This window comes from Salvelinus alpinus, chromosome 31 (genome assembly GCF_045679555.1).
Source record: "Salvelinus alpinus chromosome 31, SLU_Salpinus.1, whole genome shotgun sequence".
Taxonomy (NCBI): domain Eukaryota; kingdom Metazoa; phylum Chordata; class Actinopteri; order Salmoniformes; family Salmonidae; genus Salvelinus; species Salvelinus alpinus.
The window spans coordinates 37,932,897-37,958,894 of NC_092116.1; the positions used below are offsets into that span (position 1 = coordinate 37,932,897).

At 45.2% G+C, this 25,998-nt stretch overlaps 2 protein-coding genes across 3 annotated transcripts in view; both read right to left on the reverse strand.

Annotated features, from left to right (window-relative positions):
* LOC139561635 (butyrophilin subfamily 3 member A2-like) overlaps positions 1-25,998 on the reverse strand; it is a 1,433,431-nt gene that overhangs the window by 56,130 nt on the left and 1,351,303 nt on the right. The gene's annotated exons all lie outside the window — the stretch shown is intronic.
* LOC139560997 (Fc receptor-like protein 5) overlaps positions 1-25,998 on the reverse strand; it is a 44,648-nt gene that overhangs the window by 1,960 nt on the left and 16,690 nt on the right. Inside the window, exons 3-4 of the mRNA XM_071377790.1 lie at positions 16,475-16,750; positions 16,133-16,375 (exon numbers count right to left, since the gene is read on the reverse strand). Coding sequence (XP_071233891.1) covers positions 16,133-16,375; positions 16,475-16,750 — 519 coding nt within the window. The remainder of the gene's footprint in view (positions 1-16,132; positions 16,376-16,474; positions 16,751-25,998) is intronic.

The following is a 25,998-nucleotide window of genomic DNA, read 5'->3' on the forward strand; positions in this document are numbered from 1 at the left end:
TGGAGACATGGAAAACACTGGAGATGGTGCTGGGTAGAGACATGGACAACACTGGAGATGGTGCTGGAGAGAGACATGGACAACACTGGAGATGGTGATGGGTAGAGACATGGACAACACTGGAGATGGTGATGGAGGGAGACATGACAACACTGGAGACATGGACAACACTGGAGATGGTGCTGGGTAGAGACATGGACAACACTGGAGATGGTGATGGGTAGAGACATGGACAACACTGGAGATGATGATGGGTAGAGACATGGACAACACTGGAGATGGTGCTGGGTGGAGACAAGGATAACACTGGGGATGGTGATGGAGAGCGACATGGACAACACTGGAGATGGTGCCTGAGAGAGACATGGACAACACTGGAGATGGTGATGGGCAGAGACATGGACAACACTGGAGATGGTGCTGGACAGAGACATGGACAACACTGGAGATGGTGATGGGTAGAGACATGGACAACACTGGAGATGGTGCTGGGTGGAGACAAGGATAACACTGGGGATGGTGCTGGAGAGAGACATGGACAACACTGGAGATGGTGCTGGAGAGAGACATGGACAACACTGGAGATGGTGCTGGAGAGAGACATGGACAACACTGGAGATGGTGATGAACAGAAACATGGACAACACTGGAGATGGTGATGGAGTGAGACATGGACAACAATGGAGATGGTGCTGGAGAGAGACATGGACAACACTGGAGAGGGTGCTGGAGAGAGACATGGACAACACTGGAGAGGGTGCTGGAGAGAGACATGGACAACACTGGATATGGTGCTGGGCAGAGACATGGACAACACTGGAGATGGTGCTGGAGAGAGACATGGACAACACTGGAGATGGTGCTGGAGAGAGACATGGACAACACTGGGGATGGTGATGGAGAGAGACATGGACAACACTGGAGATGGTGATGGGCAGAGACATGGACAACACTGGAGATGGTGATGGAGTGAGACATGGACAACAATGGAGATGGTGCTGGAGAGAGACATGGACAACACTGGAGAGGGTGCTGGAGAGAGACATGGACAACACTGGAGAGGGTGCTGGAGAGAGACATGGACAACACTGGACATGGTGCTGGGCAGAGACATGGACAACACTGGAGATGGTGCTGGAAAGAGACATGGACAACACTGGAGATGGTGCTGGGTAGAGACATGGACAACACTGGAGATGGTGCTGAGAGAGACATGGACAACACTGGAGATGGTGCTGGAGAGAGACATGGACAACACTGGGGATTGTGATGGAGAGAGACATGGACAACACTGGAGATGGTGATGGGCAGAGACATGGACAACACTGGAGATGGTGCTGGAGAGAGACATGGACAACACTGGAGATGGTGCTGGGTGGAGACATGACAACACTGGAGACATGGACAACACTGGAGATGGTGCTGGGTAGAGATATGGACAACACTGGAGATGGTGATGGAGAGAGACATGGACAACACTGGAGAGGGTGCCGGACAGAGACATGGACAACACTGAAGAGAGACATGGACAACACTGGAGATGGTGATGGAGAGAGACATGGACAACACTGGAGATGGTGATGGGCAGAGACATGGACAACACTGGAGATGGTGCCAGAGAGAGACATGGACAACACTGGAGAGGGTGCCGGACAGAGACATGGACAACACTGGAGATGGTGCTGGGTAGAGACATGGACAACACTGGAGATGGTGATGGGTAGAGACAAGGAAAACACTGGGGATGGTGATGGAGAGAGACATGGACAACACTGGAGATGGTGTTGGGTGGAGACATGGACAACACTGGGGATGGTGCTGGAGAGAGACATGGACAACACTGGAGATGGTGCTGGAGAGAGACATGGACAACACTAGAGATGGTGCTGGAGAGAGACATGGACAACACTAGAGATGGTGCTGGACAGAGACATGGACAACACTGGAGATGGTGATGGAGAGAGACATGGACAACACTGGAGATGGTGCTGGAGAGAGACATTGACAACACTGGAGATGGTGCTGGAGAGAGACATTGACAACACTACAGATGGTGCTGGACAGATACATGGACAACACTGGAGATGGTGCTGGGTGGAGACATGGACATGGACACCACTGGAGATGGTGCTGGGTAGAGACATGGACAACACTGGAGATGGTGCTGGAGAGAGACATGGACAACACTGGAGATGGTGCTGGAGGGAGACATTGACAACACTACAGATGGTGCTGGACAGAGACATGGACAACACTGGAGATGGTGCTGGGTAGAGACATGGACATGGACACCACTGGAGATGGTGCTGGGTAGAGACATGGACAACACTGGAGTTGGTGCTGGAGAGAGACATGGACAACACTGGAGATGGTGATGGAGAGAGACATGGACAACACTGAGTATGGTGATGGGCAGAGACATGGACAACACTGGAGATGGTGCCAGAGAGAGACATGGACAACACTGGAGAGGGTTCCGGACAGAGACATGGACAACACTAGAGATGGTGCCGGACAGAGACATGGACAACACTGAGTATGGTGATGGGCAGAGACATGGACAACACTGGAGATGGTGCTGGAGGGAGACATGGACAACACTAGAGATGGTGCTGGAGAGAGACATGGACAACACTAGAGATGGTGCTGGAGAGAGACATGGACAACACTAGAGATGGTGCTGGACAGAGACATGGACAACACTGGAGTTGGTGCTGGAGAGAGACATGGACAACACTGGAGATGGTGCTGGAGAGAGACATGGACAACACTGGAGATGGTGATGGAGAGAGACATGGACAACACTGGAGATGGTGCTGGGCGGAGACATGGACAACACTGGAGATGGTGCTGGAGAGAGACATGGACAACACTGGAGATGGTGCTGGAGAGAGACATGGACAACACTGGAGATGGTGCTGGACATATTTAAGCAATAAGTCCGAGGACTTATATGGCAAAAGGCTGTTCTTAAGCATGACACAACGCTGAGTATACAGCCCTTAGCTGTGACAATATACCACAACCCCCTGAGGTGCCTTATTGCTATTAGAAATTATTAATTATATTATATATATATAGTGGGGAGAACAAGTATTTGATACACTGCCGATTTGTTTTCCTACTTACAAAGCATGTTGAGGTCTGTAATTTTAATCATAGGTACACTTCAACTGTGAGTGACCGAGGTGAGATCTTGTATGGAGCCCCAGACCGAGGGTGATTGACCGTCATTTTGAACTTCTTCCATTTTCTAATAATTGCGCCAACAGTTGTTGCCTTCTCACCAAGCTGCTTGCTTATTGTCCTGCAGCCCATCCCAGCCTTGTGCAGGTCTACCATTTTATCCCTGATGTCCGTACACAGCTCTCTGGTCTTGGCCATTGTGGAGAGGTTGGAGTCTGTTTGATTGAGTGAGTGGACAGGTGTCTTTTATACAGGTAACGAGTTCAAACAGGTGCAGTTAATACAGGTAATGAGTGGAGAACAGGAGGGCTTCTTAAAGAAAAACTAACAGGTCTGTGAGAGCCGGAATTCTTACTGGTTGGTAGGTGATCAAATACTTATGTCATGCAATAAAATGCAAATTACTTACTTAAAAATCATACAATGTGATTTTCTGACCATCCCCTGGTGGTCAGAAACCATCCCATGGTGCTATATTAACCAGACCATCCCCTGGCATGGCACAGTGCTATATTAACCAGACCATCCCCTGGCATGGTGCTATATTAACCAGACCATCCCCTGGCATGGTGCTATATTAACCAGACCATCCCCTGGCATGGTGCTATATTAACCAGACCATCCCCTGGCATGGTGCTATATTAACCAGACCATCCCCTGGCATGGTGTTATATTAACCAGACTTCCCCCTGGCACAGTGTTATATTAACCAGACCATCCCATGGCATGGTACTATATTAACTAGGCCATTTCCTGGTATGGCACAGTGCTATATTAACCAGACTATCACCTGGCAGAGAGCGATATTAACCAGAAAATCCCCTGGCATGGTGCTATATTAACCAGACCATCCCCTGGCATGGTGCTATATTAACCAGACCATCCCCTGGCATGGTGCTATATTAACCAGACCATCCCCTGGCATGGTGCTATATTAACCAGACCATCCCCTGGCATGACACAGTGCTATATTAACCAGACCATCCCCTGGCATGGTGCTATATTAACCAGACCATCCCCTGGCATGGCACAGTGCTATATTAACCAGACCATCCCCTGGCATGACACAGTGCTATATTAACCAGACCATCCCCTGGCATGGTGCTATATTAACCAGACCATCCCCTGGCATGGTGTTATATTAACCAGACCATCCCCTGGCATGGTGCTATATTAACCAGACCATCCCCTGGCATGGTGCTATATTAACCAGACCATCCCCTGGCATGACACAGTGTTATATTAACCAGACCATCCCCTGGCATGGTGCTATATTAACCAGACCATCCCCTGGCATGGTGCTATATTAACCAGGCCATTTCCTGGCATGGCACAGTGCTATATTAACCAGACTATCCCCTGGCATAGAGCTATATTAACCAGACCATCCCCTGGCATGGTGTTATATTAACCAGACCATCCCCTGGCATGACACAGTGCTATATTAACCAGACCATCCCCTGGCATGGTGCTATATTAACCAGACCATCCCCTGGCATGGTGCTATATTAACCAAACCATCCCCTGGCATGGTGCTATATTAACCATACCATCCCCTGGCATGGTGCTATATTAACCAGACCATCCCCTGGCATGGTTCTATATTAACCAGACCATCCCCTGGCATGGTGCTATATTAACCAGACCATCCCGTGGCATGGTGCTATATTAACCAGACCATCCCCTGGCATGGTGCTATATGAACCAGACCATCCCCTGGCATGGCACAGTGTTATATTAACCAGACCATCCCCTGGCATGGTGCTATATTAACCAGACCATCCCCTGGCATGACACAGTGCTATATTAACCAGACCATCCCCTGGCATGGTGCTATATTAAACAGACCATCCCCTGGCATGGTGCTATATTAACCAGACCATCCCCTGGCATGACACAGTGCTATATTAACCAGACCATCCCCTGGCACGGTGCTATATTAACCAGACCATCCCCTGGCACAGTGCTATATTAACCAGACTACCCCCTGGCACAGTGCTATATTAAACAGACCACCCCCTGGCACAGTGCTATTTTAACCAGACCATCCCATGACACAGTGCTATATTAACCAGACTATCCCCTGGCACGGTGCTATATTTACCAGACCATCCCCTGGCACGGTGCTTTTTTAACCAGACCATCCCCTGGCATGGTGCTATATTAACCAGACCATCCCCTGGCATGGTGCTATATTAACCAGACCATCCCCTGGCATGGTGCTATATTAACCAGACCATCCCCTGGCATGGTGCTATATTAACCAGACCATCCGCTGGCATGGTGCTATATTAACCAGACCATCCCCTGGCATGGTGCTATATTAACCAGACCATCCCCTGGCATGGTGCTATATTAACCAGACCATCCCCTGGCATGGTGCTATATTAACCAGACCATCCCCTGGCATGGTGCTATATTAACCAGACTATCCCCTGGCATGGTGCTATATTAACCAGACCATCCCCTGGCATGACACAGTGCTATATTAACCAGACTATCCCCTGGCACAGTGCTATTTTAACCAGACCATCCCCTGGCACGGTGCTATATTAACCAGACCATCCCCTGGCATGGTGCTATAATAACCAGACCATCCCCTGGCATGACACAGTGCTATATTAACCAGACCATCCCCTGGCACGGTGCTATATTAACCAGACCATCCCCTGGCATGACACAGTGCTATATTAACCAGACTATCCCCTGGCACAGTGCTATTTTAACCAGACCATCCTCTGGCACGGTGCTATATTAACCAGACCATCCCCTGGCATGGTGCTATAATAACCAGACCATCCCCTGGCATGACACAGTGCTATATTAACCAGACCATCCCCTGGCATGGTGCTATATTAACCAGACCATCCCCTGGCATGGCACAGTGCTATATTAACCAGACCATCCCCTGGCATGGTGCTATATTAACCAGACTATCCCCTGGCATGGTGCTATATTAACCAGACCATCCCCTGGCATGGCACAGTGCTATATTAACCAGACCATCCCCTGGCATGGTGCTATATTAACCAGACCATCCCCTGGCATGACACAGTGCTATATTAACCAGACTATCCCCTGGCACAGTGCTATTTTAACCAGACCATCCCCTGGCACGGTGCTATATTAACCAGACCATCCCCTGGCATGACACAGTGCTATATTAACCAGACCATCCCCTGGCATGGTGTTATATTAACCAGACCATCCCCTGGCATGGTGCTATATTAACCAGACCATCCCCTGGCACAGTGCTATTTTAACCAGACCATCCCCTGGCATGGTGCTATATTAACCAGACCAACCCCTGGCATGGTGCTATATTAACCAGACCATCCCCTGGCATGACAAAGTGCTATATTAACCAGACCATCCCCTGGCATGGTGTTATATTAAAACCTGTTAAGGATACAGGGGGTGCTGTTTCAACTTCGACATTTTGCGTCTCCAAATTAAACTGCCTCGTTCTCAATTCTTGCTCGTACAATATGCATGTTATTGTTATTATTGGATAGAAAACACTCTCTAGTTTCTATAAACGTTGGAATTATGTCTCTGAGTGGAACAGATCTCATTCTACAGCACTTTTCCTGACAGGGAGTGAGATTTCAGAAATCTTGGCCTCTGGTCCCAGGTCAGTTTTAAAGTCCCTGTGATTTCTATGAGGATACAAGCACTGCCTACGCCTTCCTCTAGATGTCAGTAAGTGGTGACAATTTGAATGGAGTCGATTGCGCAATCAGGGCCTGTATAAAACACAAAAGACCGGAAGGACCTTTCTTTCGGACCCTGCGCCTGACGCACAATGAACGTCGGACTGGCCTCTTTCCAAGCCTTGGTTTAGCCAGTAATATATCACCGGTCATGTTTTTACTCGTTATAGGTTTTAAAAACATCATAAGGTAGTTAATTTAAACCGTTTCATAGCAATTTATATCCGTTTAGTGCGATTTTGAGGAATTTATTTGTGACGTCGTCCCATGACTTGGGCACTTTTCCAGTACATACCGAACGTTAGTGGCTATTTCGACGGGACAAGAGGACATCTTTCTACCAAAAGACGATTAGACCTGAGAAAGGATACATTGCCCAAGAATCTGATGGAAGAACAGCTCAAAGTAAGAACTATTTATGATGATAAATCGCTGTTCTGTTGAAAAATGTTAAACGCATATATCGCCATCTTGTTTTGTGTAGCTTCGCTTTGGCGGACCCGGTATTGCAAAGTAAGGATAATTTTAGAAATGTAAATCAGCGATTGCATTAAGAACTAATTTGTCTTTCGATTCCTGTCAACCCTGTATTTTTTAGTCAAGTTTATGATTAGTAATCGATTAGACTAGATCACTCTTAAGATGGCGCACGACTTTTTCAGGACAGTTTTGCTACTATTCATTATTGTATAACCACGTTTTTTTGTGGCTAAATATGCACATTTTCGAACAAACTCTATATGTATGTTGTAATATGATGTTACAGGAGTGTCATCTGAAGAATTCTGAGAAGGTTAGTGAAAAAATTAATATATTTTGGTGTTGATAACGTTATGGCTCTCTTTGCCTTGAATTCATGCTGGGGTAACGTTTGGACATGTGGTATGCTAATATAACGATTTATTGTGTTTTCGCTGTAAAACGCTTAGAAAATCTGAAATATTGTCTGAATTCACAAGATCTGTGTCTTTCCATTGCTATGCTTTGTCTATTTTTATGAAATGTTTTATGATGAGTAAATTGGTAATACACGTTGCTCTCTGTAGTAATTCTAGTCGCTTTGGGGAGATTTGTGATGGTGGCTGCAATGGCAAACTATGATTTATACCTGAAATATGCACATTTTTCTAAAAAAAACTATGCTATACCATAAATATGTTATCAGACTGTCATCTTATGAAGTTGTTTCTTGGTTAGTGGCTATATATATCTTTATTTAGTCGAATTAGTGATAGCTTCTGATGGAGTAAAAAACTGATGGAGTTAGAAAAGTGTTGTCTTTTGCTAACATGGTTAGCTAATAGATTTACATATTTTGTCTTCCCTGTAAAACATTTTAAAAATCGGACATGTTGGCTTGATTCACAAGATGTGTACCTTTCATATGCTGTATTGGACTTGTTAATGTGTGAAAGTTAAATATTTCAAAAAAATAGTTTTTGAATTTCGCGCTCTGGCTTTTCAGTGGAATGTGGGAGGAGTTCCGCTAGCGGAACGGGGGGCCGAGAAAGGTTAACCAGACCATCCCCTGGCATGACACAGTGCTATATTAACCAGACCATCCCCTGGCATGGTGCTATATTAACCAGACCATCCCCTGGCATGGTGTTATATTAACCAGACCATCCCCTGGCATGGTGCTATATTAACCAGACCATCCCCTGGCACGGTGCTATATTAACCAGACCATCCGCTGGCATGGTGTTATATTAACCAGACCATCCCCTGACATGACACAGTGCTATATTAACCAGACCATCCCCTGGCATGACACAGTGCTATATTAACCAGACCATCCCCTGGCATGACACAGTGCTATATTAACCAGACCATCCCCTGGCATGACACAGTGCTATATTAACCAGACCATCCCCTGGCATGGTGCTATATTAACCAGACCATCTCCTGGCATGGTGCTATATTAATCAGACCATCCCCTGGCATGGTGCTATATTAACCAGACCATCCCCTGGCACAGTGCTATATTAACCAGACCATCCCCTGGCATGGTGCTATACTAACCAGACCATCCCCTGGCATGGTGCTATACTAACCAGACCATCTCCTGGCATGGTGCTATATTAACCAGACCATCCCCTGGCATGGTGCTATATTAACAAGACCATCCCCTGGCATGGTGCTATATTAACCAGACCATCCCCTGGCATGGTGCTATATTAACCAGACCATCCCCTGGCATGGTGCTATATTAACCAGAACATCCCCTATGTCAAGAGAGAGGGTATTGGCCCAGGGTGGAAACTCTGAATTCTAGACGTTGAGGAAATTGAAACAACCTCTGTCAACGTGTACAAGTCTGGGACAGTAATGGTGCAGCACATCCTCATGCAGTCCAGCAAGACTTTTACAGGATCAAAGAGAGAGAACAGCAGGTGATGTCTCCCCTACCCTGAGTGAGTCTGATCACACCTCTTCAAACTGTCCTGCAGACGAGGATATTCACCTCCCCAACACTGAACACACCCAGGTCCCACAACTGCACTGCTCCTCCATCATTGAGAGGGATACCTTCACAGAGCTGGAGAGAGACATGGTGGAGCTCAGAAATGTCCACACAATACAGACAGAACAGACCAACAAACCAGCACAATAAGAGGTAGAGAAGGACGGCTGTCTGAGATGCACTGGCACAGCAGTGAAGGAGGAGGTCAGAAAGCTGAGGTGTGACAGAGAGCTGGAACCCAAGACAAGTCAGCAGAACAGCCCACCTCAGACCCAGACCACAACCTCAACACCACACTGGGACAGACAACACAAAACCCACCAACCCAACAGACCACACCCTCCATACAGGCCCCCTGTCAGCTCCCCTGGTAGCTCTCCTAACAACCCCCCTGTCAGCTCCCCTGGTAGCTCTCTTGACAATCTCCACACATCCACTGAGGACACACAAAAGCCAGAGATTGTGCTCCTCATTGACTCAAATGGCAAATACATTCAAGAGGATAAACTTTTTCCCAAACACAAAGTGGCTAAACTCTGGTGCCCAAACATTAGACATGCCCTGGAGCTGTTGTCAGAGGACAGACTAGGGTCCCCCAGCCACATCATAATTCACACGGGCATAAATGACCTGAGGTCTCAGCAGGTAAGGGTGGCAACAGCACTCATGGGAGTGATTGAAAAGATTCTTCCACTTTCCCCAACGCAAGTGCTTATCTCCACCCTGCTACCACGAAAATACATTCACCCTGCCACCATACAATGGGTGAATGCAAGCATTTCGCGAGGCCATGCCTCAAAACCTAATGTCTACCTGGCCCACCACTCCACCCTGGACTTGAACAGCCTTTACTGTTTACGACCAGGTCCATCTCTACAAGGCAGCAATCCCAACCCTGCCAGGACCCTGAAGGACGTCACCCTCAACCGTAGACCCAGCACCTCACACAGGAGCAACAGAGCAACGGACACCCCGCCCAGATCTGCAAGACCCCGTCCTGAAGGACCTGCACTGAGAGAACCCATGCAAAGAGGACCTACACCCAGACCACAGCATCACCAGCCACACCCCAACCAGCTGAGACCCCCCCCAAGCAAACCCTGGCCACACTCTATATAGGCCCCCCCCATATCAGATCTATGCCCCTTCTGCCCCCCTGCCCCTGCGGCAAGGACCTCAGCATGACAGCAGGACATATGCCCAGGCTGTGAGAAGAGCAACAGGCCCAACACCCACTATTACACCCACCCAATCCTCATCCTGCGACCTAAGAGCATCAGATGATCAACATGCTCTGCTCACACCTACTGTGATGGTCCGGGCCTAAACCAAACAAAAACAACAATAGACACCATGGAACACAAAGCTTTTACTGTCTCATCCTGGGATATATAAAGGTCTGAGGTCATCTGCCTTTGGCCTAAAGAGAAGAAAACTGGACTTAATCAAAGAAATTGGAAATACAGACATTGTCATCCTACAAGAAACATGGTATAGAGGAGATGGACCCACTGGTTGCCCTCTAGGTTACAGAGAGCTGGTAGTCCCATCCACCAAACTACCAGGTGGGTGGTATAGAGGAGACGGACCCACTGGTTGCCCTCTAGGTTACAGAGAGCTGGTAGTCCCATCCACCAAACTACCAGGTGTGAAACAGGGAAACAAGAGACACAAAGGGTATACTAATTTGGAATAGAGCAGACCTACTGTAACTCACTCAATTACATTTTTAAAAAGAGGAACATTTGACATCTGGCTCGAAATGATTAAGGAAATTATCTCAACAGAGAAAAACGTCCTACTGTGTGCTACCTATATCCCCCCACTAGAATCCCCATACTTTAATGAAGACAGCTTCTCCATCCTGGAGGGAGAAATCAATCATTTCCAGGCCCAGGGACATGTACTAGTCTGTGGCGACCTAAATGCCAGAACTGGACAAGAACCTGACACCCTCAGCACACAGGGGGACAAACACCTACCTGGAGGTGACAGCATTCCCTCCCCCATATGTGACCGACCGGCTCAAATTTGTCTTATTAAGTAGCAAAATTTGAAATTGTGTTTTTTACATTGGATAAAGGTAGAGACTCAGAGCTACAAAATGGTATATCAGACACTACAGTTGAGGAACAATGGGAAAGTAATTCTGCTTTGAAAGTTGATAAACTTGTAAACTCACTTTTGAGAAAACTGTTTTGGTGCACCTCACCAGTAAAGAGCTTTCTTTGTCTACACCCATTCAGCATCGTTCACACCCGCTTAAGCTTTAGCCCCACTCATTTCGTTTGGCTCTCGGAGCGTTCAGAGTGCACACTTGATGCACTGGCCGATGATTTGTTTGGATAACATGAAAAAAAGCTCTGCTGGAAACAATTTTCATTCCGCTTTTTTTGCCAAAGTTTACTAACACCGGGTGTTGTGCTTTCCTAAATTCATCAGTTATTCTGCGTTCTGGCTGAATTTACAATCACATCCGAAATGGTTACTTGCAGAGTGGCATCTTTTGTTAAAACATGGAGCAAGCTAGGTAAATAATGAACCTCGCTAGGTAAACAACGTGTAAGATCATACACGTCACGTTACGTTAGCTAGCAAGACAGCCAGCTAACGTTAGCTAGTTAAATAGCAATGAACATAATGCCAAATCATGTCGTTACTACACCAACTGGTTACTAACCAACCAGGTCCAATGTTAGCAAGCTCTGGGATGTGAATAATAACGGCTCTGGGATGTGAATAATAACAGCTCTGGGATGTGAATAATAACGGCTCTGGGATGTGAATAATAACGGCTCTGGGATGTGAATAATAACGGCTCTGGGATGTGAATAATAACGGCTCTGGGATGTGAATAATAACGGCTCTGGGATGTGAATAATAACGGCTCTGGGATGTGAATAATAACGGCTCTGGGATGTGAATAATAACGGCTCTGGGATGTGAATAATAACGGCTCTGGGATGTGAATAATAACGGCTCTGGGATGTGAATAATAACGGCTCTGGGATGTGAATAATAACGGCTCTGGGATGTGAATAATAACGGCTCTGGGATGTGAATAATAACAGCTCTGGGATGTGAATAATAACGTCATACACGTAACGTTAGTTAGGGAGCAGCCAGATAACATCAGCTAGCTAGCGTTTAACAGTACACTTTCTGTCAAAATGAGAAACGTCTAATATCTGAAAATGTAGCTAGCTAAAGCTAGACTATCTTACCCATATACATCATCATGTATATGGGTCTCCCTGTCGCGGATGCCACAGTTGCCTTTAGTCTGAAGATGTAATCCGGAGACAGGTGTTTTCTCCATCTCTTTAGCTATCAGACTCTAATTCCACTAATTTCAAAACGTGATCCTCCAGAAAGTGGAGAGCAACACAACTCCACTACACAATACATTTAAAAAAAAGCCGCGTTCGACAGGATTACCAACACAGACTGACGAGCTCAAACAGACAGACGCCTTCTATATAGCAGACCAATCTAACTCTTCTCTCGACATGTCCAGCCCACTAATTATCTCAGCCAATCATGGCTAGTGGGAAACTTGCTCGCTTTTTCTGTGGCTTAACCAGGCTCGTAATTTAACAATTGTATTTGTATTTACAGATGGCATACATGGAAGTTCACGTTCCAAAAGGCATTTCTCCCCAAAAATACAAGTTTATGTTTAAATGGCTCTCCTGCGAAGTAACATTAGAAGCCTCCTCCCTAAATTTGCTTTATTCACTGCTTTAGCACACTCCGCCAACACTGATGTCCTAGCCGTGTCTGAATCCTGGCTTAGGAAAGCCACCAAAAATGCAGAAATTTCCATCCCCAATTACAACATTTTCCGTCAAGACAGAACTGCTAAAAAGGGGGCGGAATTGCAATCTACAGTAGAGAGCCTGCAGAGTTCTGTCATGCTATCCAGGTCTATGCCCAAACAGTTCAAGCTTCTACTTTTAAAGATCCATCTCTCCAGAAATAAGTCCTTCACTGTTGGCGCTTGTTATAGACCCCCCTCAGCTCCCAGCTGTGCTCTGGATACCATATGTGAACTGATTGCCCCCCATCTATCGTCAGAGTTCGTACTGCTAGGTGACCTAAATTGGGATATGCTTAAAACCCCGGCCGTCCTACTATCTAAGCTAGATGCCCTTAATCTCACATAAAGGTACAACCCCAAATCCATAACCCTAAATCTGTAAACATGGGCACCCTCATAGATACAATCCTGACCAACTTGCCCTCTAAATACACCTCTGCTGTTTTCAACCAGGATCTCAGCGATCACTGCCTCATAGCCTGCGTCCGTAATGGGTCCGCAATCAAACGACCTCCACTCATCACTGTCAAACGCTCCCTTAAACATTTCTGTGAGCAGGCCTTTCTAATCAACCTGGCCCGGATATCCTGGAAGGCTATTGACCTCATCCCGTCAGTCGAGGATGACTGGTTGTTCTTTAAAAGTGCTTTCCTCACCATCTTAAATAAGCATGCCCCTTTCAAGAAATGTAGAACTAAGAACAGATACAGCCCTTGGTTCACTCCAGACTTGACTGCACAAAAACGTCCTGTGAGCTACTGCATCGAATAGCTCCCGTGATATGCAACATTTCAGGGAAGACCAGCATAAAAACACCCTGACGAAAATTCCAAAAAGTATCCTTAATGGTCGTATAAAACATGACAAATGTTTTTTATAATCAATCCTCAGGTTGTATTTAACAAACATAATCGATAATATTTCAACCGGACCGTAACCTATTCAATAAGAGAGAAAGAAAATGGAGAGCTACCCCTCTCGCGCACAGGAACTATTCAGAGGACACCTGACTAGTTTTGAAAAAATCTCACAGATTTTTCAAAATAAAAGCCTGAAACTAAGTCTAAAGCCTGGTCACAGCCTGAGGAAGCCATTGGGAAAAGAATCTGGTTGATACCCCTTTAAATGGAGGTTAGAGGGGAAATGGTCCCGTGTGGCTCAGTTGGTAGAGCATGGCGCTTGCAACGCCAGGGTTGTGGGTTCATTCCCCACGGGGGGACCAGGATGAATATGTATAAACTTTCCAATTTGTAAGTCGCTCTGGATAAGAGCGTCTGCTAAATGACTTAAATGTATATTAACCTGGAAATATCACTTCCGGGTAAATTTCTCAGGATTTCACTTGCAGAATAAATATTATTTTTCTCACAGACAATATTTTGACAGTTTTGGAAACTTGAGTGTTTTCTATCCTAATCTGTAAATTATATGCATATATTATATGCATATTCTACGATCTGGGCCAGAGAAAATTCCCGTTTCCGTTTGGTACCCTAGTTTACGTTGGGTACCCTAGCGCTAAGAGGCTAAACAAGCTGGTCCTGGGGCTCTGTCCACAAACACAAACACACCCCACAGAGCGTCAGGACAGCAACACAATTAGACCCAACCAAATCATGAGAAAACAAAAAGATAATTACTTGACACATTGGGAAGAATTAAGAAAAGAAACAGAGCAGACTAGAATACTATTTGGCCCTAAACAGAGAGTACACAGTGGCAGAATACCTGACCACTGTGACTGACCCAAACTTAAGGAAAGCTTTGACTATGTACAGACTCAGTGAGCATAGCCTTGCTATTGAGAACGGCCGCCGTAGGCAGACCTGGCTTTCAAGAGAAGACAGGCTATGTGCTCACTGCCCACAAAATGAGGTGGGAACTGAGCTACACTTCCTAACCTCCTGCCCAATGTATGACCATATTAGAGACACATTTTTCCCTCAGATTACACAGATCCACAAAGAATTCGAAAACAAACCCTGTTTTGATAAACTCCCATATCTACTGGGGGAAATACCACAACGTTCCATCACAGCAGCAAGATGTGTGACCTGTTGCCACTGTGACGACCCTCCCACTCTGTCTGCCGTATTCTCTCTTTGTTCTTGTTTCCTTATTAGGATGCCGGTGGGCGGAGTTGGGAGGGTCGTCAGCTACATGGGAAACACCTGGGCCCACTGTCATAGGATAAATGCACCACTTCCCCATTCATGGAGGAGACTCTCTCCATGCAGACACCTTTATAGATTTTGTTGTGTTTTGTTGTGCTTTTTGGTGGTTTGTTTTAGCATCTTTCAACACCCTGCATTATCACATTCATCCATGCAAAACATTCACTTACACTACTGATTACTGATTACACACACCATTGTATATTATACCTAGTTTCTTTATTTAATAAATATATATTTTGTTACTCCTTATCTCCACGTTGTCTCCCTTTTGTTACGGGCTTTGAGCCGGTTCGTGACACCACAAGGAAAGGTCAACCAGCGAAGAACAAACTACATTGTAAACACAACCCATATTTATGCTAATTTATTTTCCCTTTTGTACTTTAACCATTTGTACATTGTTACAACACTGTATAAAAACATACTATGACATTTGTAATGTCTTTATTCTTTTGAAAGAATGTTTACCGTTCATTTTTATTTCACTTTGTATATTATCTACCTCACTTGACAGTGTAAAGAAGAACCACCCAGTTTATAATGCAGGTTTCAGCACCACTTAACAGTGTAAAGAAGAACCACCCAGTTTATAATGCAGGTTTCAGCACCACTTAACAGTGTAAAGAAGAACCACCCAGTTTATAATGCAGGTTTCATCACCACTTAACAGTGTAAAGAAGAACCACCCAGTTTATAATGCAGGTTTCAGCACCACTTAACAGTGTAAAGAAGAACCAGATAATCTGAATGTCAAGGTTTCTCTTATTCTCACCTGTCACAGTCATCCAGCTCTCTGGGGATTCTCCTTTAGAGTTGGTACACTTGTAGAGTCCTTCATCTGACTTGGATACTGCAGGGATGGTCATCTCTCCTGTAGTCTCAGTCCTGATGAGGGATCCATCTTTGTAGAAATCAGCTGTGAGGTCAGAGGGAATTCTCTTATATCTGCAGCGCAGAGTCACAGAATCTCCCTCAGTCACAGGAAGGGCAGGGCTCTCCAGGATCACAGCTCCATCTGTATATAATATATAAACATAACATCAGCTATCTGAATCCAGATTAACAACTAACAACTAAACACTATAATGTTAGTAGATGGTGTTTGTGGACATACCAGGTACTGTGATGTTGACAGCATTGCTGTGTTCTCCAGACCCAGACTCACACCAGTACACTCCACTGTCTGATGGTATTAGTGACACAATGCATGAAGACCCTTGTTCTTTTCCCCAGTCAGTATTACACTCTGTAAGGATTCCTCTTTCTGCGTTCCTCACCACTCTCCATCCAGTAGAATTCCCCTGAACCTCACAGCTCAGAGAGAGAGACTCTAATTTAAAAAACTGAGATCTGTCAGGACTTATGCTCAGAGAGGCTGGAGGAGAAAGATCTGAGAGAGAGAGAGAGAGAGAGTTGCATTGTCTCAAGTAAATGGGGCAGACAGCATTGGAACAGAGATCCTGAAACACATCAGAGAGAGGCTATTCTCTAGCTGTTTAACCTAGGATAATGAATGAGACGTCTCTGTTAGTAGTAACTTATGAAAGGTTTTCTGTAGCATAATGAATGCCAGGCCTTCCTAAGTGAACACACCAGTTGAAGTCTAATTGGATTCCTAACAACAGATCACATACCCCTCAGTGGAGGCTCTTCATAGGAGGAAGGGGAGGACCATCCTCCTCTGGGTACATTGACTTCAGTACAAAACCTAGGAGGCTCATGGTTCTCACCTCCTTCCATAGACGTACATGGTAATTATGACATCTTCCTGAGGACGTCCTCCAACATATCAGAGATTTTTTTCTCTTTTTTTTGCAATATGAACTGACATGTCATCATATTATTAAGATCAGAGAACGAACACAGTGAGTTGTATTGTGAGAGCATTATGAGGGTTCTATGTTTTGAGAAGCTTGGTGACATTGTTGGATAGAGATTAAAAGTGAAGAGTGATAGTTGAGCATTATTCAATTCAAATTAGTTTTTTCAAATTACAGGAGACGCAGGAGGTATAATATGAATTGTTTTCTTAGTTTTAGAACTTAATTTTTGTGTCCAGTTAGTGCAATTTATTTAAATTAAATTTGCCTTGGTAACTTCAGTAGCTAGCTAGCTACCAGCACAAGTGTGCAGTTCTCAGCCAGGTAGAATGGCCAACGCTGCCAAAAATTCTCTGGGAAAAGGTGCAGATTAAGGGTCGACCTGAGATCAGTTCCATGCAGAAGGATGAAAAGGTGAGGGAGTTCAATACCACTTGGTATCAAAAGCTGATTAACTGGGAACCTTTTATGGGTTAACTTCTTGAGAATACAGGGGGTGCTGTTTCAAATTCGACATTTTGCCTCTCCAAATTAAACTGCCTCTTATTCAATTATTGCTCTTACTATATGCATATTATTAATACTATTGGATAGAAAACAATCTCTAGTTTCTAAAACCGTTTCAATTTTGTCTCTGAGTGAAAAAGAAGTCATTTGACAGCACTTTCCCTGACCAGGAAGTAGAATGCCAGATGTCTATGCTCGCTTCAACGCTCTGCCTATACATGGTCATGCCACGTATGACCCGAAACACACTTCATACGCCTTCCTCTGGGTGTCAAGAGGACGTCAGAGGAGAAATTTTGTGTTTATCTTGTTCTGACGTGGAATAACAGCTATTTCTTTGGCGTGACCGCCCACTTCCGGTTCTCTGAATCGCGCGACTTGGAGGTGCGATTGCCTTCTGTTGTGCGGCCATTACGGATGAAAACTATCTCCGTCTCGAATTTTGTTTGATACATGTGACCATATCATCGTAATGTATGTTTTTTCAATATAGTTTAATCAGATTATTTGAATTTTTTCGGGAGTTTTGCGGTGTTCCGTTCTCTGATTTTATTTTCGTTGGAGAGATCCGTGCCACTCGACCAGTACCTATGCTAAATGAAGAGGGAAAGTTGCCATTCTGAATGGAAAGAACGACTCATCTGGACTAAGGACACCTTGATCAACATTCTGATGAAAGATCAGCAAAAGTAAGACCCAATTTACGATGTTATTTCATATATCTGTCGTGCATGTGAACTGGTCGTGGGCGCCCAGCTGGTTCTGGCTGGCGTGGCTATGCTAATTTAGCGCTACATTTTGTTTTCGCTATAAAACATTTAATAAATCTGAAATATTGTTTGGATTCACAAGATGTTGGGCTTTCAATAGCTGTACGCTGTGTATTTTTCTGAAATGTTTTAAGATGAGTAATTAGTTATATGACGTTGGTCTCTGTAATTATTCTGGCTGCTTCGGCACTATTTCAGATTGCAGCTGCAATGTAGAACTGTGATTTATACCTGAAAAATGCACATTTTTCAAAAAAAAACTATGCTATGCCATAAATATGTTATCAGACTGTCATCTTATGAAGTTGTTTCTTGGTTAGTGGCTATATATATCTTTATTTAGTCGAATTAGTGATAGCTACTGACGCAGGAAAAAACTGTTGGAGTAAAAAAAATGGTGTCTTTTGCTAACGTGGTTAGCTAATAGATTTACATATTGTGTCTTCCCTGTAAAACATTTTAAAAATCAGAAATGATGCCTGGATTCACAAGATCTGTATCTTTCATCTGGTGTCTTGGACTTGTGATTTAATGATATTTAGATGCTTGTATTTATTTGTGACGCTATGCTAGCTATGCTACTCAGTGGGGGGGGGGGTGCTCCCGGATCCGGGATGAGTACCAGGTAAAGGTTAATGCCACACGGTCAAGGTTTGCACAGATCGGGAGGACCTTAGGTACGTTCCTGAGGTTGAATTGTGCTTCGAATCCTAACGGTTCTGCCGCTGTCACCCAAAAACACCTGAAATTTGGGGCCAGGCTTTATTTTTGGCCTACTTTTGAACAGTCGCTGCCCTCAGACAGAGTGAGCTACGGTCAAGTGGGGCATCTCATTGAACTCGGCACGGCCTTATAGCTTATGGTGATGCCATTTTTAGTGTTGATTTCAGTCTGTCATTTTGGTGATGGTTTATCACTGTTTAAACTTATTGCAAATGTACAAAAGTCAGCCAGCAAGTCAGCATCCATCAGTCAATAAGATATAATTCTGACACCAAACTGATACAAACTGACACTCACTTTGTCCAACTCGTTTAGAAGCCAACTATCACATATTTCAGAGCAGGCCCAAAATTCACAGCGCCTTCAGTTTCGTCTTTGAAGTCTTTTCCGTTTAGGAGAAATGGCCCCGTCACAATTGGTGATGTTTTGTACATTTTGCAAAAAGCAACCAGTCTCCATCTGGTGGAATTTTCCGGAACAGCAGAAAAAAATGTATTTTTTAAAATGTATAAAACGGTAACCGAAATTCCGAGATACTTAATTTGATGGCTTCCCGGAAGATCTGGCCCTGGGGCCTAATTTAAAAACATTTGCTGACATCAAGTAAGGGACCATACATTTGCAATATGGAGATCCTCATCAATCATACAGCAAATGCCATACTACACCTTATGTAGGTACAGGACAACTAGCTCGTGGTCAGGGCCTGTAGAATGGTCAGAACCGGGAGGAGTAGAAAACAGGACTAGAGAAACAGGAGTACGGAAAAACACGCTGGCGTACACAGGAGATAATGAGGACAAATGGAAGACATCTGGTGGAGGGTGGAGTCAAGCACAAGACAGGTGAAACAGATCAGGCTGTGACAGAATCAACTATTAAAGACTACCAGAACCCACCGGATTCTCCAATTACATTCAATTAAATGACAAAATACAAACCCTCCAACCCAAAAAGGCCTGTGGTGTTGATGGTATCCTAAATTAAATTCCAATTGACTAAACTTAACATCATTACCAGCTCTGGCATCTTCCCCAATATTTGGAACCAAGAGCTGATCACCCCAATCAACAAAAATGTTGACAAATTTGACCCCAATAACTACTGTGGGATATGTGTCAACAGTAACCTTGGGAAAATCCTCTGCAGACTTGTACATTTCCTCAGCAAAAACAATGTATTGATCAAATGTCAAATTGGCTTTTTACCAAATTACCGTACAACAGACCACGTATTCACCCTGCACACCCTAATTGACAAACACGCATAACCAAAACAAAAGCAAAGTCTTCTCATGCTTTGTTGATTTCAAAAAAGCCTTTGACTCAATTTGGCATGAGGGTCTGCTATACAAACGGATGGAAAGTGGTGCTGGGGGAAAAACAAACGACATTATAAAACCTATGTACACAAACAACAAGTGTGCGGTTAAAATAGGCAAAAAAAACACACATTTCTTCCCACGGGGCCGTGGGGTAAGACAGGTATGCAGCTGAAGCCCCACCCTCTTCAACATATATCAACGAATTGGCGCGGGCACTAGAAAAGTCTGCAGCACCTGGCCTCACCCTACTAGAATCTGAAGTCAAATGTCTACTGTTTGGTGATGATCTGGTGCTTCTGTCCCCAACCAAGGAGGGCCTACAGCAGCACCTAGATCTTCTGCACAGATTCTGGACCCTGACAGTTAATCTCAGTAAGGCAAAAATAATGGTGTTCCAAAAAAGGTCCAGTCGCAAGGACCACAAATACAAATTCCATCTAGACACCGTTGCCCTAGAGCACACAAAAATCTGTACATACCTTGGCCTAAATATCAGCACCACAGGTAACTTCCACAAAGCTGTGAACGATCTGAGAGAGGCAAGAAGGATCATTCTATACCATGAAAACAAACATACAATTCAACATACCAACCATCCTGTTGGGGGAGGACACATACAACAAAAAATACAGTTATCGACACCCAAGAATTCACAAAATGGGACAAACACCAAATTGAGACTCTGCATGCAAACACCAAATAATGCATGCAGAATTAGGCCGATAATGATCAAAATCCAGAAAAGAGCGGTTAAATTCTACAACCACCTAAAAGGAAGCGATTCCCAAACCTTCCATAACAAAGCCATCACCTACAGAGAAATGAACCTGGAAAAGAGCCCCCTAAGCAAGCTGGTCCTGGGGCTCTGTTCACAAACAGAAACAGACCCCTGTAACGGAATTCCTCCGAAGAGGAGGAGCAGGGATTCGACCAAAACGCAGCGTTGTAACTTGACATGATTTATTTAAACAAGACAAAAAACTAACTATACTTAATACTAAACAAAATAACAAAACGAATGTAGACTGACCTGAACGTAAGAACTTACATGTAACGAAGAACGCACGAACAGGAAAAACAGACTACACAAAACGAACGAACGAACAAACCGAAACAGTCCCGTGTGGCGCAACATACACAGACACAGGAGACAACCACCCACAACAAACAATGTGAAACCACCTACCTTAATATGGCTCTCAGAGGAAATGAAAACCACCTGCCTCTAATTGAGAACCATATTAGGTCACCCATTAACCAACATAGAAACACATAACATAGACTGCCCACCCAAACTCACGCCCTGACCGATTAACACATACAAAATAACAGAAAACAGGTCAGGAACGTGACATAACCCCCCCCCCCCCCTCAAGGTGCGTACTCCGGACGCACCACCAAAAGTCTAGGGGAGGGTCTGGGTGGGCATCTGACCACGGTGGTGGCTCACGCTCTGGGCGAGGTCCCCACCCCACCATAGTCAATCCCAGCTTCCGTATTCCCCTCTGAATGACCACCCTCCTATTCCACCCACTTAATTTAAAGGGTAACGTCGAGATAAGGGGCAGCACTGGGACAAGGTGCAGCACCGGGATAAGGTAGCTCAGGACAGAGAGGTAGCTCAGGACAGAGAGGTAGCTCAGGACAGAGAGGTAGCTCAGGACAGAGAGGAAGCTCAGGATAGAGGGGCAACTCCAGACTGAAGGGCAGCTCCGGACAGAGAGACAGCTCTGGACTGAGGGGCAGTTCTGGATTACTGGCAGCTCCGGGCTGGCTGACGGCTCTGGACGCTCATGGCTGGCTGACGGCTCTGGACGCTCATGGCTGGCTGACGGCTCTGGACGCTCATGGCTGGCTGACGGCTCTGGACGGCTCTGGCTGGTCCTGGCTGGATGGCTCTGGCTGGTCCTGGCTGGACGGCTCTGGCTGGTCCTGGCTGGACGGCTCTGAAGGCTCGGGACAGACGGGCAGCGCTGGGCAGGCAGACAGTTCAGGCAGCGCTGAGCAGGCAAGCAGTGCAGGCGGCGTTGGGCAGACGGCCGACTCTGACCTGCTGAGGCGCACAGTAGGCCTGGTGCGTGGTGCCGGAACTGGTGGTACCGGACTGGAGGCACGCACCTCAAGGCTAGTGCGGGGAGCAGGAATAGGGCACACTGGATTCTCCAGGCGCACTATAGGCCTGGTGCGTGGTACCGGAACTGGTGGTACCGGGCTGAGGGCACGCACCTCAGGGCGAGTGCGGGGAGAACGAACAGTGCGTACAGGGCCGAGGAGACGCACAGGAGGCTTGGTGCGTGGTGCCGGAACTGGAGGCACTGGGCTGGAGACACGCACCACAGGGAGAGTGCGTGGAGGAGGAACAGGGCTCTGGAAACGCACTGGAAGCCTGGTGCGTGGTGTAGGCACTGGTGGTACTGGGCTGGGGCGGGGAGGTGGCGCCGGAAATACCGGACCGTGCAGGCTTACTGGCTCCCTTGAGCACCGAGCCTGCCCAACCTTACCTGGTTGAATGCTCCCCATCGCCCGACCAGTGCGGGGAGGTGGAATAACCCGCACCAGGCTATGTAGGCGAACCGGGGACACCATGCGTAAGGCTGGTGCCATGTATGCCCGCCCGAGGAGACGCACTGGAGACCAGACGCGTTGAGCCGGCTTCATGACACCTGGCTCAATGCCCAATCTAGCCCTACCAGTGCGGGGAGGTGGAATAACCCGCACCGGGCTATGAACACGTACAGGAGACACCGTGCACTCTACTGCGTAACACGGTGTCTGCCCGTACTCCCGCTCTCCACGGTTAGCCTGGGAAGTGGGCGCAGGTCTCCTACCTGCCCTCGGCCCACTACCTCTTAGCCTCCCCCCAATACATTTTTGGGGTTTCTTCACGGGCTTCCGTGCTAGCCGCGTACCTTCATATCTCCGGTTCCTTTCTCCGGTTGCCTCTGCTCTCCTCACTGCCTCCAGCTGTTCCCATGGGAGGCGATCCTTTCCAGCCAGGATCTCCTCCCATGTGTAGCAACCCTTGCCGTTCAACACGTCCTCCCATGTCCATTCCTGTTTAGTAGGCCACTGCTCGAACTCACACTGCTTGGTCCTGGTATGGTGGGTGGTTCTGTAACGGAATTCCTCCTCCTCTTCATCCGAAGAGGAGGAGCAGGGATTCGACCAAAACGCAGCGTTGTAACTTGACATGATTTATTTAAACAAGACAAAAAACGAACTATACTTAATACTAAACAAAATAACAAAACAAATGTAGACTGACCTGAACGTAAGAACTTACATGTAACGAAGAACGCACGAACAGGAAAAACAGACTACACAAAACGAACGAACGAACGAACAAATGAACAAACCGAAACAGTCCCGTGTGGCGCAACATACACAGACACAGGAGACAACCACCCACAACAAACAATGTGAAAACACCTACCTTAATATGGCTCTCAATCAGAGGAAATGAAAACCACCTGCCTCTAATTGAGAACCATATCAGGTCACCCATTAACCAACATAGAAACACATAACATAGACTGCCCACCCAAACTCACGCCCTGACCGATTAACACATACAAAATAACAGAAAACAGGTCAGGAACGTGACAACCCCACAGAGCCCCAGGACAACAGCACAATTAGACTCAACCAAATCATGAGAAAACAAAAAGATAATTACTTGACACATTGGAATTAACATAAAAACAGAGCAAACTAGAATGCGATTTGGCCCTGAACAGAGAGTACACAGTGGCAGAATACCTGACCACTGTGACTGACCCAAAAGTAAATCAATATTTGACCATGTACAGACTCAGTGAGCATAGCCTTGCTCTTGAGAAAGGCCGCCGAAGGCAAATCTGTCTCTCAAGAGAAGACAGGCTATGTGCACACTGCCCACAAAATGAGATGGAAACTGATCTGCACGTCCTAACCTCCTGCCAAATGTCTGACCATATTAGAGACACACATTTCCCTCAGATTACACAGATCCACAAAGGATTCCAAAACAAATCCAATTTTGATAAACTCCCATATCTACTGGGTGAAGTACCACAGTGTGACATCACAGCAGCAAGATGTGTGACCTGTTGCCACAAGAAAAGGGAAACCAGTGAAGAACAAACACCATTGTAAATACAACCCATATTTATGTTTATGTATTTTCCCTTTTGTACTTTAACTATTTGCACATCGTTACAACACTGTATATAGACATAATATGACCTTTGAAATATCTTCATTATTTTGGAACTTTTGTAAGTGTAATGTTTACTGTTAACGTTTACAATGTGTTTACAAAATATCCAAACACTCTTAGATAACTTTCTGGATAACACATCCACTCACAGTAAAGAAGGCATCAATCTAGGAATAAAAAACATCAACAATAATTTGCAAATAGCAAAAGAGCACAACTGAAATTGACAAAAAAAACTAAACAAAAAAGATGACAGATGACAACTGGTTTGATGCAGATTGTAAAATTATAAGGAAAAAACTTAGAACACTATCAAACCAAAAGCACAGAGACCCAAATAATAGTGAATTACGACTTCGTTATTGTGAGAATTTAAATCTCTATAAACATACACTCAGAACCAAAAAAGCACAGTACAATAGCAAGCAGCTAACACTAATTGAGGTGTCCATAAACACAAACCACTTCTGGCAAAATTGGACAAACCTAAAAAAAATCTAAACAAGAGAAACTAGCGATACAAAATGGTGACATATGGACAACCCATTTTAAAACACTCTACAACACCGTTCAAATTGATGCAAACACAGAACAATACCAAATTCATGAGAAGTTGAATGTCCTTTATAGCTTGTTCAAATCCAATCAAAATCCATTGGACTCCCCAATTACTGACCAGAAACTTCAGGCCCTCAAAATTAAAAAAAAAGCTTACATACCTGATGGCATCCTAAATTAGATGCTCAAATTCACTAGTGCAAAATGTCAATTGGCTACATTAAAACTGTTTAACTTGATCCTGAGTGTAGGTTATTTCCCTGACATCTGGAATCAAGGACCACAATCTTTAAGAACTGAGACAGATTTGACTTTAACAATTACAGAGGCATTTGTGTGAACAGTAACCTGGGGAAGGTTTTCATTATAAATGTAAGAGTTCTAAACTTCTAAACTTCCTTAATAAGCACAATGTCTTAAATAAAAGCCAGATCGGATTTATACCAAAACATCGCACAACCTAATATATTTTCTCCCTACACACCCTGATAAATATGTCCACCAAAATAATACCAAAATGTATGCTTGCTTTATCGACTTCCAAAAAGCATTTGATTCTATTTGGCATACAACGTTATTGAAAGTGGTGTAGGGGGTAAACATATTACATAATTTAATCAATGTATACTGGCAATACGTGCAGCATCAAAATACGATACGTACAGCATCAAAATTTGCAATCTGAGCCTTGCACTCTTCAATATTTACATCAACGAATTGGCCACTATTCAAGAAAAA